This window comes from Thermobia domestica, chromosome 17, assembly GCF_964235325.1.
Source record: "Thermobia domestica chromosome 17, izTheDome1.hap1.1, whole genome shotgun sequence".
Classification (NCBI taxonomy): Eukaryota; Metazoa; Arthropoda; class Insecta; order Zygentoma; family Lepismatidae; genus Thermobia; species Thermobia domestica.
The window spans coordinates 122,053,092-122,071,074 of record NC_137470.1 but is presented as its reverse complement, the minus strand read 5'-3'; the positions used below and the strand labels follow the sequence as shown (position 1 = coordinate 122,071,074).

The following is a 17,983-nucleotide window of genomic DNA, read 5'->3' as shown; positions in this document are numbered from 1 at the left end:
ACAAACCACACAAGTGCATAAACCAGAACCACGTACATGAGTTGATATTGAAACCTATATTGAAAACGCATCCAGTACAGATATTTATAAACTGAACTAATGGCCTAGAGAAATTGACCAAGTATCTTCTTTACTTTAATCCATAACTAACCAATACCACATATTTAAAAAAAACAGGCAAATTTAAGGCTTATTTTTAGTGTTTTTTTTCGTACGTTACATCAAACCAACCGAACATTATTAGATTTACATTTTTGCGAATTACATTTTATAAAGAACATGTGAAAATAGTCGAGCAAGAGCTAATACTCAAATATTTATTTCAGCAGAGAACTGATTGTTTTAATAATATTAGCAATTGAAATGCCTAAAAATAGTTGTACTTCTCCCGATTAAAATAGTTGTCTTAACAAATCACTCAAACTTCAACTAAATCTTCAAACAAATTGACATTTTATGAGGAGCAAGTAAAAAATATAGTCTTGCAAGATCCAATACTAAGCTGTTTAATTCAGTAGGATATTTTAAGAAATATTCACCAATTGAAGCGTTTTAAGTTTGTGTGCTTTATATGTTGCATCAAATCAACTGAACTATATCTAACATTTAACAAATTGCCATTTCATAAGGCACAAGCAAAAACAGTCGTGCAACAGTGAATTAAGTAAAGGATAAGACACATTTTTAATCATCAATTGAATCATAATTCTTCTTTCTAGAAACAAAATTACAATTAGAAGTCAGAAACAAACACTACTGGAATAGCATTTTTTTTTAAAAAAAAAAGAAGTTGTTTCAATTACACAAACAAAAAGTGATAACTAATAATTTGCAAAATTGAATTTTAAGTTGATTTTTAAAGGCAATGATTAACATTTAGGAATTACCAAACAATTATTTAGCCTTGACTTTGGTTATTTCTACCAGATCATCGTTAGCCGTGGGATAGCCAAAGTTCGCATTTCTGTAAACACCAACTATATATATATATATAATTAGTGAACCGAGCTACATTAATTACTCTTGATGTTCATTGATGTCAAGGGATTTCAAATTGTTACCATTTAAAATCAATTCCGTACATCTTTAAGTCCATTAAATTTCATTGTCATCTTTAACTCTTTTATGTGAAAAAGTAGCTGGTTAGTTTACGAAATATGTTTTAGTATCGCTCGAGAGTACACTGTACGCAAAACCCAATTGGCTTAGAAATCATTGGTTTAAGTATCACCATACATTTTTCGTGAGCCGAACGATCTTCCTGAGGATCATTTAGCACAGATGACAGTTTGAAAATTAATTCCTCACAGCACTTGGGATTTATGTTTCTACGCAGCAGGAGCAAGAAAGCGATATCTTCATACGACAGTGTTTTAGCAAGGGTATCCGTAGCTTTGCGATCCTCACTATAGAAGAGCCAACCAATATATAGAGACCGGACCGAAGTGGAATGGCACAGTAACACATTAATTGTTACGTAAATGTAACTAATTGTGATTAGGAGAACAGAACAACACCAAAGGAAAGAGCAGATGGCCTTATACTCGATACTATCGGTACTAAATATTTTTACAATACCGAATGTGCGATCTTCATGTATTAGAAGAGCATACGATGTGAAACAGTACATCACAGCAGCAACTAGATTGTAGATATGACAAACGAAAAGCATTAACCCGTAGAATCTGAATTTGTGTAAATTTCCAGCAACCATATTTGCAACATCGGTAACCGGACTTTTCAGAGAAAGAGCCTTATCGATCTTGTGAATAAATTTATCCAGCCTACCATTGTCAAACATGGCCCATATGCAATTTGGCAGACGCAGATTAAATGTTTGAATCGAAATCCAAGCCCACATCAGAGAATACCAACATATATCAGCAAGCAGCATCTCTCCAATGTCATCACGAATACTGATTTCTCCTGTTTTGGTATTGAATGACATAACATTGGACCTGAACAAAATGAAACGAGTATCGGAGTCGTTCGCCTGAAAGTAATTTCCATCAAGATCATAGACTTCCTTCATTCCCTTATAAGCGATGAAGATAATAGGAACCAGAGCAAAGCACATTACTGTGGTGACCATCCAGTAAAAATCCATAACAGCATCACGAATAGTTGTCTTTGGGTTGAATATGCCAAGGTTGCAGATTTTCTTCTGAGCCCTCATATTGAGTCGTTGCTAATCTAAAATAAAAAAGGTAGTAATGAACTTAATTAATTCATAAATACATTTTGAACTTCTACTCAAAAACAGCACACATGTAACACACCTTTTCAGAGTACAATGAATTCATACATTTATGCAATATCAAATACAGAGAGATTCTTAAATCAGAGCGCACATTCTATAAGATAACTTGTTGGGAAAAGATAATGGGAAATGCTGTAAAACATGTATTCGAAAGCTCGGATAAGATTCCAGGTAAAATGAAGTACAATTCATTAGAAGGCACTAACCGCAAATGTTTATTCATATGGCAACGACTAATATATCAAACGACTTTTAGGGTCAAGAAGTTGTAATATATATATAAACTAGAGAAAATCGATATATTTGGTAAGATTTGGCTAATGCTGTAGTTGCAGGATTTTCCATGAAGTTTTTGGAGCACTTTAATCAATGTTCATTAAATGCGTTTCGCCTTAAATTTTTGTTTATTTATTCTCTTATATTATTATGAGCGTCTGAATCAAGTTTCATAAGATCATCATATCTTTAGAATGTTGTAAATCTTTATGGGTCTTATGCAGAGTCGTTCTGAAGCGTGATTAGTGTTATACTAAAGAGTTCGACTAACATATGTTTTCTGCAGTAGTCAGGCCTACAGTATGACGCTAATCATACGTCAAAACGACTCTGCATAAGACGGTATATGTTTAAAAACGGATGTGTGTGCGTGCGAGAGAGAGAGTATGTATGACAATAACTCTGAACACCTGTACCAATTTAACTAACATTGATACACGCGTTATTTGTAGTCTTGAAAAGAGGATTGTTGGGGTAGATCCCTAGAACAGGGGGAAACGTATAAAAATAATATAAAATGACTGATATTAGTGTCAAATCAATAGCTTTGGGGGACCATGAGCTGATGGTGATAGTCTCGATGCCCTTTAAGTTGAAGTTCAGTCCTCGATGAGAGTAAGACGCCTTTGCAAACCTACTGAGAAGGAAGGGGGTAAATATGAGAATGATCGAAAACAGTCGATATTAGTGTTGAATCTATAGTTTTTGGGCTAGCTGAAGTGAACAGTGATGCTCCCAATGCCGTTCAAGTCCAAGTTCATTCACATTTACAAAGAGAGAAGTTAGGGCTGAAAAATAAAATGTGAAAAATGACTGATATTTGTATCGAATTCCTAGTTTTCAGGGTCAGGAAAACGTCTAACCCGTTTGAAATTCTTTTTTTAAAAATAGTCAGTATCCACTTTACCCGTTTTTTTTATCCATATCAATTTGATTAAAGGCGTATTTAGTGGGGATACGGTGTTTCAATATTTATGTCAAAAGTAGAGTATCTGCTGTATTTTTTATTAAAATTTCATTGAAATAAATATTCTAAGAGGAAGAAGATTCAAGAATCTCTTATAAATCTATTATCCCAGTACGAAGAAGGAGTCATTCAGCTAATATTAAATAAACACTTTCAATTAGATGAACGCCCCTTTTTTTCTTTCTTTTTTTTTTTTTGTTATTTCTTGAATTTGTTGGACCGTGCCTTGCATATGTTCACAAGACGTTAAGGAATACTCATACAAACAATTTATAGTGCTTTTTCTCCCATTGTATAGGGTTGTTTTCTAATTTGGCAAATTACTCGTATTACTTCAATTACTTGTATTTTATGTTTATAGTTTACGAACATTCACTATGCAAGGTGATTGTTAAATGAGTTTACACATTTTCAAGAGTGACTCTCTATTTCGAAAGGAAGAAAAGTTTTATGAGACTAAGTCTGTTGTACAATCAGAAATATGGTATTTCGCAGAACATGATACACAATCCAGTCAAACAAGGAAATGAAAAAAATAAAAGAAAGTTATTGATATCTATAGCAAAAATTTGGTTGTAATTCACAAGGCCAAGAAAGGAAAAAAAACTGAGATGATTACTTTGGCACATGACAATTAAGCATTTGGTTGAAGAAGAGAATAACTGTACAGAGGTGTAGTTAGTGTAAGAGGACGACACGGAATAAAGAAACTATAAGAATAACACAGGGAAACCAGACAAACTGTACACACAACGAAGCTGAATAATCAGAAGATTACAACAGCCAAGAATGATATGAGAGTAATAAAATAGAGATACAGAAGATACCGATGATGCATTCACAGAGTCTTAAATTCTGGAAGAATGACAACCTGATTGGAATAAAGAAGTTGATTCAAAAAATCTGCAAGTTACGTTTAATATAGGGAAATAAAGAATTGTGTTGGCGTTTCTGGTAAGCTGTGGAGGTTCCTTGGCTTAGAGAACATAGTTAAAAGTCAGGAGTAACATCGAGTTACTAAACAAGAAGAAAAAATATCTTAGCTACGTAATTAGCTATTTACAAATATATAGCTGAGTAGATAAAGTTTGACCAATAGCAGAATGGAAAATTCGTAGCAATGTTGTCCATTGCTATAAAGCAAGCGGTCTTCCCCATCACTAATTTGAACTTCAAACCGTAGAGGTAATTTTCGATGAAACACATACACAATGGTGCACAAAGGTATGATTTTTTTTAAAATGCATATTCAGAAAAATATGTCATATAAAATTAACAAGAATTGTTCTCTCATTTTTGGCCTTTTTCAACTGCAAGCAATTGAATCCATTGGAAATTCTCAGAAAAAATAGACCATATTCGACGAAATTGTATTTTTTTCTTTCTTTATTTTTTTTTCTTTTTTTTACGAAAGTTAGCTTAGATTTATTTTATTTAAATCTTCGAAAACAAGGAAAGGGTATGATGTCACTCAGAGATAATTGCACCAAACTTGGTGTAGGAGTAGGTAATGGGCATAGAAAAGAACGTGTGGTAGCATTCATTTCGTAGGCGTTCGGAATCAGAAACAATGGGCCCTACAGTTCAGGAGAAGTACGGCCTGTCAATCAGATATTTATGGGACGGACCCTTTGAGGATGGGATGGAAGTTAAATAATGTAGAATGAAAACAGAAAAGATGAGCTGAACAGAAAATGTGTCAATGTCCGCCCTCAGTCCCAACAGACGAATGCCGGGATACTAAACCTATCAACTGCCATGCCCTTGCCGTTACTAATTGAGTATGCATCACTACTTAGCTTAATGAAATTATATTTAAAAAATGAAGAAAATATACACAGAAATTAATCATGGGCGTAGCCAGAAGTTTTCCAGGGAAGGGCTTGAAATGAAGTTGCTGTATTTCTTCACACTATAAGATGCTGTCAGTACACAATTATTAAATGTTTGAACCCACGAATATTAACTGATTTCATTTATACGGGTGTTTGATATCTATGACGTGACGCCCACCAAAATTAAAGGAATGTGTGTTTGTGAGGCGAATTTAAATATATATTTCGGGATTAGTAATGTTTAAAATGGGAATGACTGTGGACGTCCAGAACAAAAATAACCGTTTGAATACATACAAGACTGTTCATTAACACAACTATGTTAACGCAAAGGCCTACTCACCACTAGAAAGCAGCAAAATGTAATGAACAGAAACAGCCTCTTAATAGCAGCGTTCAAGACTCCAAATATAGGCCTAACTCACGCATGTTTCACAAACACTGCACGTTAATAGTGTGAACACAAAATGAACATGAGCGTTTTCACTTCTGTTGCCTAGCACACATGAAACAGAATGTCTTCACTTTCTACACAGATGCCATGTTCGTAAAATTAGCTTCCAAATTGGTCTCAACAAATTTAGAAAATACCTGTAGTTAACCTTAATATACCGTACAGTGAGTTATATACTGTTCTTTTGACAACGAAACAGTTGTTAACAGAATCATTAAAAAGTATAACAGACACATACAGTACAAGGACCTGTATTCAAAAAAATAAATATGCTAAAAACACAACACACGTTCAGTCTGAAACAGATGAGACTGTTTTTTTTTTTTTTTTTTTTTTTTAATATATTTCAATTGCTCTTTACAGAGAAAAGGTGAGTATTGACAAGGGCAGTTGATGATTTAGTATCCCAGTATTCACCTGGTGGGACTGAAGGCCGACGTTGGTAAATTTTCTGTTCAGCTCATCTTTTGTGTTTTCATTCTACTTTATTTAACTTAGTAGTAATGGGGGCACCTGAGGACACTTTTTGGCCCCTGGGTACCTGCCTCAGGACCCATGGTCCCTGGCCAGGGTCAATGACCTAGGGGTACATAGGACCACCCCCTCTAAATTTTGGCAGGGGTACCATGGCCCACCCCTAAATTTTGGCAGAGGTACATAGGACCACCACCCTTAAATTTTGGAAATTGCCAAATCTAAAAATTTGGTATGGTAGCCTAGAACCATAGTATGTACCTCTATTAGTATTGGGTGTCTATATCGTTCCCTTTTATGGGTAAAAAATTGAAAAAAATTCAAATTTCGGGGGCTTTTGACCTAATTTATCCCCTTTGATGAGGTGTTATTACCTTATATATTTATATGGGCGTATACACGGGTCCATTAGTTTTCATAAGACATGGGTATATTAATGCACCCCTTGAAAAATTTGGGAGGGGTACCTTGGCCCACCCCTTAAATTTTGGAAATTGCCCAATTTCAACATTGTGTATTATAGTATAGGACCCTAATATGTATCACTATAAATTTAGGTGGTCCACCTCGTTCCCTTTTAGGGGTACAAAATTGCCAAAATATAAACGTAAGCAATACGTTATACCACGTGTTTGATTTTGACCTAATTTATCTCCTTGATGAGGTCCTATTACATCATATAGTTATATGGTCATGTATAGGGGTCCATTCCCTATCATAAGACATAGGTACATTTGTGGACCCCCGGGAGAAGTGCAATGGCCCACCCCTTTAATTTGGAAATTGCTCAATTAAACATTTGGTATTACAGTATAGGACCCTAATATGGATCACTATAAATTTGGGTGGTCCACCTCGTTCCCTTTTAGGGGTACAAAATTGACAAAATATAAACGTAAGCATTACGTTGTACCACGTGTTTGGTTTTGACCTAATTTATTCCTTTGGATGAGGTCCTATTACCTTATATGGTTATATGGTAATGTATAGGTGTTCATTCCCTATCATAAGACATAGGTACATTTGTGGACCCCCGGGAGAAGTGCAATGGCCCACCCCTTTAATTTGGAAATTGCTCAATTAAACATTTGGTATTACAGTATAGGACCCTAATATGGATCACTATAAATTTGGGTGGTCCACCTCGTTCCCTTTTAGGGGTACAAAATTGACAAAATATAAACGTAAGCATTACGTTGTACCACGTGTTTGGTTATGACCTAATTTATTCCTTTGGATGAGGTCCTATTACCTTATATGGTTATATGGTAATGTATAGGTGTTCATTCCCTATCATAAGACATAGGTACATTGATGCACCCCGGGAGGGGATTCGATATCATAGTATATGCCTCAACATGTATCATGATAAATTTGGGTGGTCCACATCGTTCTCTTTTAGGGGTACAAAATTGCTAAAATATAAACATAAGCAATATGTTGTACCATGTGTTTGGTTTTTGGCCCAATTTCCCGCCTTTGATGAGGTTTTATTACCTTATATGGTTATATGGTCATGTATATAGGTTCATTTCCTATCATAAGATATGGGTACATTGATGCATCCTTTAAAAATTTGGGAGGGGTATCTTGGCTCATCCACTCGGTTTTAGAAATTGTTTAATATAAACATTTGGTATCATAGCACAGGTCTTCAATATGTACCACTATAAATTTGGATGGTCCACATCGTTCCCTTTTCATTGGTAAAGAACTACCAAAAATCAAATTTCGGAGGTTATTGACCCCTATTTAGCACGTTATATGGGTATGTACAGAGTTTTATTACCTTTATATGTTTATGTTACCTTTTAAATTTGGGGATCATCAAATAACAAAATTCGGTAAACGTTTTCTAGGACCCATTGTAGATGTTGATGTTCCTCTTATGGCCAAATATTCAAAATTTAAATGTTATTGACCGGCTTTATTATTGAATAAGTACAGGATTTATTACTTTTCTCGTAAGACACAGGTGTATTTGTGTACCAATCTTAAATTTTGGAAGGGGTACATTTCTTATTGTCGTATCAATAATTGATAATTGTTCTTAAAATTGGATATTATCTCATTCATTGGGTAAATCATTGTCAAATATGAGTATGATCACGTGATCGGTTATTGACCTATGATGGGATTAGGAGTCCAGGACATTGGTACATTGAAACTTTGTAGGATAATTTGAGAATTGTCAAATGAAATTACGTCATTGGTTTTGATTATTCCCTCCAAATATAAACGTAAGCAAGACGTTGTACCACGTGATTGTCCTTGATGAGGTAGTGTACAGGGATTCATTTCCTTTGTTGTGGTACTTCTTAAGTTTGAGTACACACACTTCTAGAAAACAGTTGGTTCTACTCAGGTAAACAAATGACGGACATTATTAACCTTATTGAACATATAATGATATGATTAACTCTAAGACTTAGGTATATCAAGAGAAGTATTCTTTAAATTTGGGAATGGTGATAAACAGAATTTTAACATAAGGTGCGAAATTTGAAACAATACATTGAACTTTAGTCACAGCTCATAGTCTAAGATCATTAGTGGTGATTGATTTGACCTTGAGCTTTAGAAATCTGATAGCTAACCTTATTGAATCTTATGACTCATAGACGAAAGGCAATACATGCTACAACAGTTTGAAATTTAATCATAAGGTGATGTGATCTGACACTAGCAAAGTTATTGTTAATGCAATTTGATTGGATGATCACTATCTTTCCTGCAATCTGATTGGTTGATCACTATCTTTTGTGCAATCTGATTGGTTGATGATTTTCAAATCTTTGCTGTATTCAGTTTTTAAGTTTTGTTTAACATTTAAAAATCTTGGTTTCGTTCAACATTTTGCACTCACTGATAAATATGATCAAAACCGTTTATTTGTTAATCGAATAGTTAAAAACCGGATAAAGTTTGACGGTTAACCGTGAAACGTAAAAATTTTTAGTTTGAAATTTTTTTGTTTGAAACTTTTTGTTTGAAAATACTTGCTTTCAATTTTTTTTTGTTTTTTTTGTTTCAGAATTTTGTTTGAATTTTTTGTTTCAGAATTTTGTTTGAAATTTTTTTTGACTTTTGTTTCAAAATTTTTTTGTTTAAAAATTTTTCGTTTGAAATTTTTCGTTTCAAAATTTTGTTTAAAATTTTTGTTTGAAATTTTTCGTTTCCAAATTTTTTGTTTGAAATTTTTTCGTTTGAAATTTTTTTTCGCTTCAAAATTTTGTTTGAATTTTTTTCGTTTGAAATTTTTTGTTTGAATTTTTTTCGTTTCAAAATTTTGTTTCAAAGATTTTTGTTTGAAATGTTTGTTTCAAAGTTTGGTTTGACATTTTTAAAGTTTGTGCACTCATTAGTAAAGAACCGGAACTGTTTAGAACTAAAACCTCTGGCAACATTGTGGTGCAATAGTACACGTCAGAACATGATAATGCAACGTCATCAGTTTTTCATCATATATACGTATCGTTCGAGTTAGTATTCATGATAACATCATCATGGCTACTTGTCTGCAGTTTCTAAACACACGTGATGTGATAAAATCATTTACCAAGATTACTGATTTACAACAGAATGTACCTTATAGAATCTTAGCTAGCCAAATGATCCCTACAAAGTTTGGATTAAGAATCGTAGTGAAGCTTGAAAATGAGAAGAATATAATTTTACCAGCAAGATATTTATCCATGGAAACATCAAAACAAGAAGAACTGCTGCGTTTCTTAAATACTGGATCTGTATCTTTATGTTACAAAGGATTCTTGGGTCGAAGTCATCAATTTGAATTTAGTACACAGCCAGATTCGTCAGCAATTGTGATGCAATCATGAATTCAAACGTCAGCACATTCCTTTGACGTCAGACATAGTTGTATGAATTTGGTTGGTCAGCATGACGTCAGCAACTGTGATGAAACCATAAATTCAAACGTCAGCACATTCCTTTCCAATGTACCACGTGTTTGGCCATTTGGCCCAATTTATCCTCTTGGATGAGGCCCTATTACCTTATATAGTTATATGGACGTATACAGGGGTTCATTACCTTTCATAAGATATGGGTATATTTGTGCACTCCTTTAAAAATTTGGGAAGGGTACTTTGGCCCACCCCTTAAATTTTGGAAATTGCCCAATTTAAACATTGGGTATTATAGTACCGGACCCTAATATGTATTATGATAAATTTGGGTGGTCCACCTCGTTCCCTTTTAGGGGTACAAAATTGTCAAAATATAAACGTAAGCAATAAGTTGTACCACGTGTTTGGTCTTTTGGCCCAATTTATCCTCTTAGATGAGGCCCTATTACCTTATATAGTTATATGGACGTATACAGGGGTTCATTACCTTTCATAAGATATGGGTATATTTGTGCACCCCTTTAAATTTGGGTGGAGTACTTTGGCCCACCCCCTTCAAGTTTTAGAAATTGCCCAATTTAAACATTTGGTATAATAGTATAGGACCCTAATATATATTATGATATCCCTTTTAGGGGCACAAAATTACCAAATTTTACTACAACCACGTATTTGGTATTTTGGCTCATTTTATCACCTTGGATGAGGTCCTATTACCTTATATAGTTATATGGACGTATACAGATGTCCATTTCCTATTATAAGACATAGGTACATTTGTGCACCCCTTTAAAAATTTGGGAGGAGTACCATGGCCAATCTTTTAAATTTTGGAAATTTTCCAGTTTAAGCATAAACTACTGGACTCTAATATGTATCATGATAAATTTGGGTGGTTCACTTTGTTCCCTTTTAGGGTACAAAATTGCCAAAATACAAACATAAGCAATATGTTGTACCACGTGTTTGGGTTTTTGATCCAATTTATCCTCTTGGATGAGGACCTATTACCTAACATGGTTATATGGTCATGTATAGGGGTTTATTCCATATCATAAGACATAGGTACATTTGTGCACCCCTTGAAATTTTTTGGGAATGGTACCTTGGCCCACCCCTTAAGTTTTAGAAATTGCCCAATTTAAACATTTGGTATAATAGTACTGGACCCTAATATATATTACTATAAATTTGGGTGGTCCACCTCGTTCCCTTTTAGGGGTCATTTTGTTCCGCTTTAGGGGTGAACATGGATACCGTACATGTGTTGCAATCGTCCCGAGTTCGATTCTTGGTGCTAGTTTCAGGAAATGTTGAATTTAACGTCTCCGCAAAACGATGATGATGAGAAGTGATAGGACGAAAACATGAGAAAAACATGAACTTACTTGATTGAGGATTGAAGCAGGGACCTCACACATTGTGACAAACGCGGATGGGATGATGTGATTTTGGACCTAATTAGTAACTCTCGTTTCCGTTCATGGATTAAATAAAAAGATGACTCTTTGCTTAAATCTGATTAGTTCATTGTTCGAGCGATTTTTAAACGCTCAGCGTTTGTTGATCAGTAAGTGCTTCATTGATGGAAACAATGTTGCCAGATTTTGAAAATCTAAACTGCTCCGATTCTTTTTCGAAACGGTTCCACAGAGTGCAAGAAATTTTAAACTAAAACTTTTTCGAACTAAAAAAATTGTAACTAAAAAATTTTAAACAAAAATTTTCAAACAAAAAATTTTCGAACTAAAAATTTCAAAGCAAAAATTTCGAACAAAAAATGTTAAACAAAAAATTTTCAAACACAAATTTGAAACAAGAGTTTTCAAACAAAAACTTTCAAACAAAAAATTTTCAAACTAAAAAAAATTCACGTTTCACGGTTAACCGTCAAACTTTATCCGGTTTTTAACTATTCGATTAACAAATAAACGGTTTTGATCATATTTATCAGTGAGTGCAAAATGTTGAACGAAACCAAGATTTTTAAATGTTAAACAAAACTTAAAACTGAATGCAGCAAAGATTTGAAAATCAGCAACCAATCAGATTGCACGAAAGATAGTGATCAGCCAATCAGATTGTACGAAAGATAGTGATCAACCAATCAAATTGCACCAACAATAACTTTGCCAGTGTTGTAGCATGTATTCCCTTAAGACTATGAGTCATAAGATTCAATAAGGTTAGCTATGTATCCCTGTACACTACCTCATCAAGGTCAATCACGTGGTACATCGTATTGCTTACGTTTATATTTGGCTGTAATAATCAATACCAATAACGCATTCTCAAATTATCCTACAAAGTTTAAATGTACCAATGTCCTGGACTCCTAATCCCATCATAGGTCAATAACTGATCACGTGATCATAATGATTTACGCAATGAATGAGATACTATCCAATTTTAAGAACAATTACCAATTATTGATATGACAATAAGAAATGTACCCCTCCCAAAATTTAAGATTGGTACACAAATACACCTGTGTCTTATGAAAAAGTAATAAATCCTATAGTTATTCAATAATAAAGCCGGTCAATAACCTTTAAATTTTTAATATTTGGCCATAAGAGGAACACCAACATCTACAATGGGTCCTAGAAAACGTTTACCAAATTATGTTATTTTATAATTCCCAAATTTAAAAGAGAACATAAACATATAAAGGTAATAAACCATATAACGTGCTAAATACTTATCAAAGGGTCAATAAAATCCGAAATTTGATTTTTGGTAGTTCTTTACCCATGAAAGGGAACGATGTGGACCATCCAAATTTATAGTGGTACATATTGAAGACCTGTACGAAGATACCAAATGCTTATATTAAACAATTTCTAAAACTGAGTGGATGAGTCAAGATACCCCTCCCAAATTTTTAAAGGGTGCATCAATGTACTCATGTCTTATGATAGGAAATGAACCTATATACATGACCATATGACCATATACGGTATAAGACCGCATCAAACGGGGTAAATTGGGCCAAAAACCAAACACGTGATACAACATATTGCTTATATTTATATTTTTGCATTTTTTTTACTCATGAAAGGGAACAAGGTGGACCACCCTAATTTATCATGATACATATTGAGGTCATGTACTATGATAGCGAATGCTTAAATTGAAAAATTTCCAAAATTTAAGGGATTGGCTATGGTACCCCTCCCGGGGTGCATCAATGTACCTATGTTTTATGATAGAAAATGGACCCCTATACATGACCATATAATCATATTAGGTATTAGGACCTCATCCAAGTGAATAAATTAGGTCAAAAACGAAACACGTGATTGTACTAAAACTTGGCAATTTCGTACCCATGAAAGGGAACAAGATAGACTACCCAAATTTATAGTAATATATATATATATATATATATATATATATATATATATATATATATATATTAGGGTCTTATACTATTATACCAAATGTTTAAATTGGGCAATTTCCAAAATAAAGAGGTGGGCCAAGGTACCCCTCCCAAATTTTTAAAGGGTGCATCAATATATCCATGTCTTATAATAGGGAATGGACCAATATACATAACCATATAATCATATAAGATAATAGGACCTCATCCAAGGGGATAAATTGAGCCAAAACAAACACGTGGTACAACGTATTGCTTACGTTTATATTTTGACAATTTTGTACCCCTAAAAGGGAACAAGGTGGACCACCCAAATTTATCATAATACATGTTAGGGTCCAGTACTATAATACCAAATATATAAAATGAGCAATTTCTAAAATTTAAGGGGTGGGCCAAAGTACCCCTCCCAAATTTTTAAAGGAGTGCACAAATATACCCGTATCTTATGAAAGGTAATGGACCCCTATACATGACCATATAACTATATAGGATAATAACACCCCATCAAAGGGGATAAAATCGACCAAAAACCAACCACGTGGTACTACGTATTGCTTACGTTTATATTTTGGCAATTTTGAACCCCTAGAAGGGAACGAGGTGGACCACCCAAATTTATTATAATACATGTTAGGGTCCAGTACTATAATACCAAATATATAAAATGAGCAATTTCCAAAATTTAAGGGGTGGGCCAAAGTACCCCTCCCAAATTTTTAAAGGAGTGCACAAATATACCCGTATCTTATGAAAGGTAATGGACCCCTATACATGACCATATAACTATATAGGATAATAACACCCCATCAAAGGGGATAAAATCGACCAAAAACCAAACACGTGGTACTACGTATTGCTTACGTTTATATTTTGGCAATTTTGTACCCCTAGAAGGGAACGAGGTGGACCACCCAAATTTATCATAATACATATTAGGGTCCTGTACTATAATACCCAATGTTTAAATTGAGCATTTTCCAAAATTTAAGGGGTGGGCCAAGGTACCCCTCCCAAATTTTTCAAGGGGTGCATTAATATACCCATGTCTTATGAAAGGGAATGGACCCGTGTATACGCCCATATAACCATATAGGGTAATAACACCTCATCAAAGGGGATAAATTAAGTCAAACCCCCCCGAAATTTGACTTTTTGGCATTTTTTTACCCATGAAAGGGAACGACATAGACACCCAATACGGATAGAAGTACATACTGTTGTCCTAGGCTACCATACCAAATTTTTAGATTTGGCAATTTCCAAAATTTAAGGGGAGTGGTCCTATGTACCCCTGCCAAAATTTAGGGGGTGGGCCATGGTGTTCCTGCCAAAATTTAGAGGGGGTGGTCCTATGTACCCCTAGGTCATTGACCCCGGCCAGGGACCATGGGTCCTGAGGCAGGGACCCAGGGGTCAAAAAGTTTCCTCAGGTGCTGCAAGTACTACTAACTTCCGTCCCATCCTCAAAGGCTCCGTCCCATCAATATCTGATTGACAGGCCATACTTCTCCTGAACTGTAGGGCCCATTATTTCTGATTCCGAAAGCCTGGTTACGAATGCTACCACACGTTCTTTTCTATTTCCATTACCTACTCCTACACCAAGTTTGGTTCAATTATCTCCGAGTGACATCGCGCCCTTCCCTCGTAAGTCCATAATTGGTTGCTTGGTTGACTCCTGCTGCAAGAGTAGGGATTATGTGAAAAACTTAATTAACACATGCATCATATTGTGATAAAATCGAATAATATTTCAGAAAGTTACTAAAGATCATTTTTTATACCAAGAAGGGAGAAAAATTCACCTCTCTCATTTTCTGTTCATTTTTGATCCAAGTAGTGGTAATGTTGTTATTCAGTTCAAAATATTTTCCGTCGCGAATTCTTTCGAGAAATTTGAAGCTTAAAATATTTAAAACGATAATGGTGTCTGTTGTTCTGTATGGATCCGAAACATGATCGTTTACTCTGAGGAAAGAACATAGACTGAAAGTATTTGAGATCAAGATTCTAAGACGCATATTCGAACCCAAGATGAATTGGAATGGGGAATGGCGAAAATTTCCTAACGAGGAACTACATAATTTATACGGTTTACCCAACATTGTTAGGGTCATCAAGTCTAGAAGGCTTAGGTGGGCAAGTCATGTAGCTAGGATGGAAGAAAGTAGAAACGCTTCCAATGTCTGGACTGGAAGACCAATCGGAAAACGACCATTAGGAAGACCTAGACGCAGACGGGGGTAAACTATTAAGATGGATCTCGCAGAAATAGCAATACAAAGTAGAAACTGGATTCAGTTGGCTAAAGATAGAAGTCAATGGAGAGCTTTGGTGAACTTGGCATTGGACTTTCAGGTTCCATGGGTCATAAAATTAGTTAGTTAATTAGTAGTGGAAATGATTTTAAGTCTCAAAACCTAGAAGTCTTATTCCATGAAACCCTAATATTTTTTTGAAATGTACCTAGAAACATATTTACTTTTTCACTGGAAAGGGGGAATAATCGATTCCATATTTTGGAGTAAATTAACTGCTCATTCCAAGCATTGTGGATTACGGAAAGTAGTCATACATACAAAATATTGTATCAAAACCAATTGATTTTTATATAAATTTTCGTAGAACTTTAAAAAATCGAGGGTGGAGATAATACTGCTACATTATTCTTTACTGATTTCAGCTCCGTCCAGAATGAACGATTACGAAGCCTTAAAGAAACAGTACTACATATTCCATCAAAATCAAACAATGTTAGCAAAAATTATAATGAAACATTTTATAAGTGTGTCGGGAGGGGAGGCGTAGTAATCCATACCATATTTTGGAACTGAATTTACCGCTCATTCTTGACTGATTTTAATCTCAAACACTGGGAATTACGGAAAATAGTTCGAAGATAATATAGATTATATTGTACCAAAACTGACTGAATTTTAGAAAAGTTCTTGTAGAACTCTAAATGTAATCGCGAAGTGGGGCGAGAAGGGTAAATGCACTACATTATTCCTTACTGATTTCAGTTTCTCCCAGTGGGGATACTTCGAAAGCCTCCGAAAAATGTGGGACATATTAAGCCAAAATTGATCGCCCTTTTTAAAACAAAAATTGTCGTAGAACATGTTTTCTTGAATTTAGAGTGGAAAGTATATTCATCCTTTCGTTGCAAATATATTTTACCCCCAAGCTGTAGGGACATTTACGATGCCATGAAGAAAATATACACTAATTTTAGTCTTAATTGAAGAAGTTTACACGGTTTGTGTTGGAAAATTGATTACATGTACCTTTAGTGACAAAAGTTCTTTCCGTTTGATGAAATTAGTTTCGCAAATAACTTCAGAATGGAGTGACAATTTGAGTACAGTTTTCAGTAAATTAAAAAGAATGTAATTTTCTGTGCGTTTCAGCTATACCACCGTTGTAAGTTCCAGCCATACCACAGTTATTCCTAAAATAAATATTACCAAACGGAAAGAAATTTTGTCGCTGATTGTGCGAGTGGAAACTATCCTGCCCCTCATACTTCATAGATTGAGATCGCAAAGAATAGGGGGTATTTCAGTATGTTGAAGGGAAGTACATTAAAGTTGTGTTAAGGTAAAAACATGCCGAAGATGCCTTGCTGTTTCTATCTCGATATCTAGGTCTCAATGGATGAAGGACACACATAGCGAAGAGGTCGCGTTCTTGCTCTAAGTACTCAGTTTGAGGAGTATCATTGTTGTGACGCATGTGAGGTACTTGTGTGTGTGTGTGTGTTGATTTTAAAAGTTTTCATTGACCTATGATATTGCTTCACATCAGAAATATCAATGTGTTTGCGCCACCATCGAAGCAGCTACCGAGAGTTAAACCTCGATGTATACCGCGTGGAAGCTTCGGCATGTCTATACCCTTAGAATCGGTTAAAGTTTTACAAGATTTATTGTACAGCAGACGGACGGAGAGACAGACAGTTGGACATTCACACATATGCCAATCGATCCAAATGGTAGACACTTCGCTAATGCTAGCTTATATAGTTGAGAAATACGAGTACAAATTGCATTGGACAAGGTCGTTTGGATAGATTGGTTTCGTAGAAGAAGTGAACTATATTATCAGTAGAACTTGTATGAAGATATGGAAGATTGTTCGTGAGGCTTTGAGGCTGAGAAAGTAATTCGTCTTGTACTTCAGAACCTGTATTATTTATTTATTCGCGCATTTATATATTTATTTTTTGAATTTCACTCTGTACATTTTGATTCCATATCCTAACGGCTAGCATTAAGGTAGAGGGAACACTACAGGAACGAAATGGACTGGTCGGGTATGGGATTGAATGCTAGAAACTCTCGATTGGGTAATATGTTAAATATATAGTCGAGAATTAGTTTGATGTGTAGAAATAAATTAATCTTCCAGGATAATTCTAGCAAATTAATATTGAAGGAACATGAACAATTGTATGAAGA

At 34.7% G+C, this 17,983-nt stretch overlaps 1 protein-coding gene across 1 annotated transcript in view; it reads right to left on the bottom strand.

Annotated features, from left to right (window-relative positions):
* Positions 1-782: 782 nt before the first annotated feature.
* LOC145674679 (uncharacterized) overlaps positions 783-17,983 on the bottom strand; it is a 39,087-nt gene continuing 21,886 nt past the window's right edge. Inside the window, exon 2 of the mRNA XM_081744906.1 lies at positions 783-2,193. Within this exon, the coding sequence (XP_081601032.1) occupies positions 1,163-2,176 (1,014 nt within the window). The 5' untranslated portion in view covers positions 2,177-2,193 and the 3' untranslated portion in view covers positions 783-1,162. The remainder of the gene's footprint in view (positions 2,194-17,983) is intronic.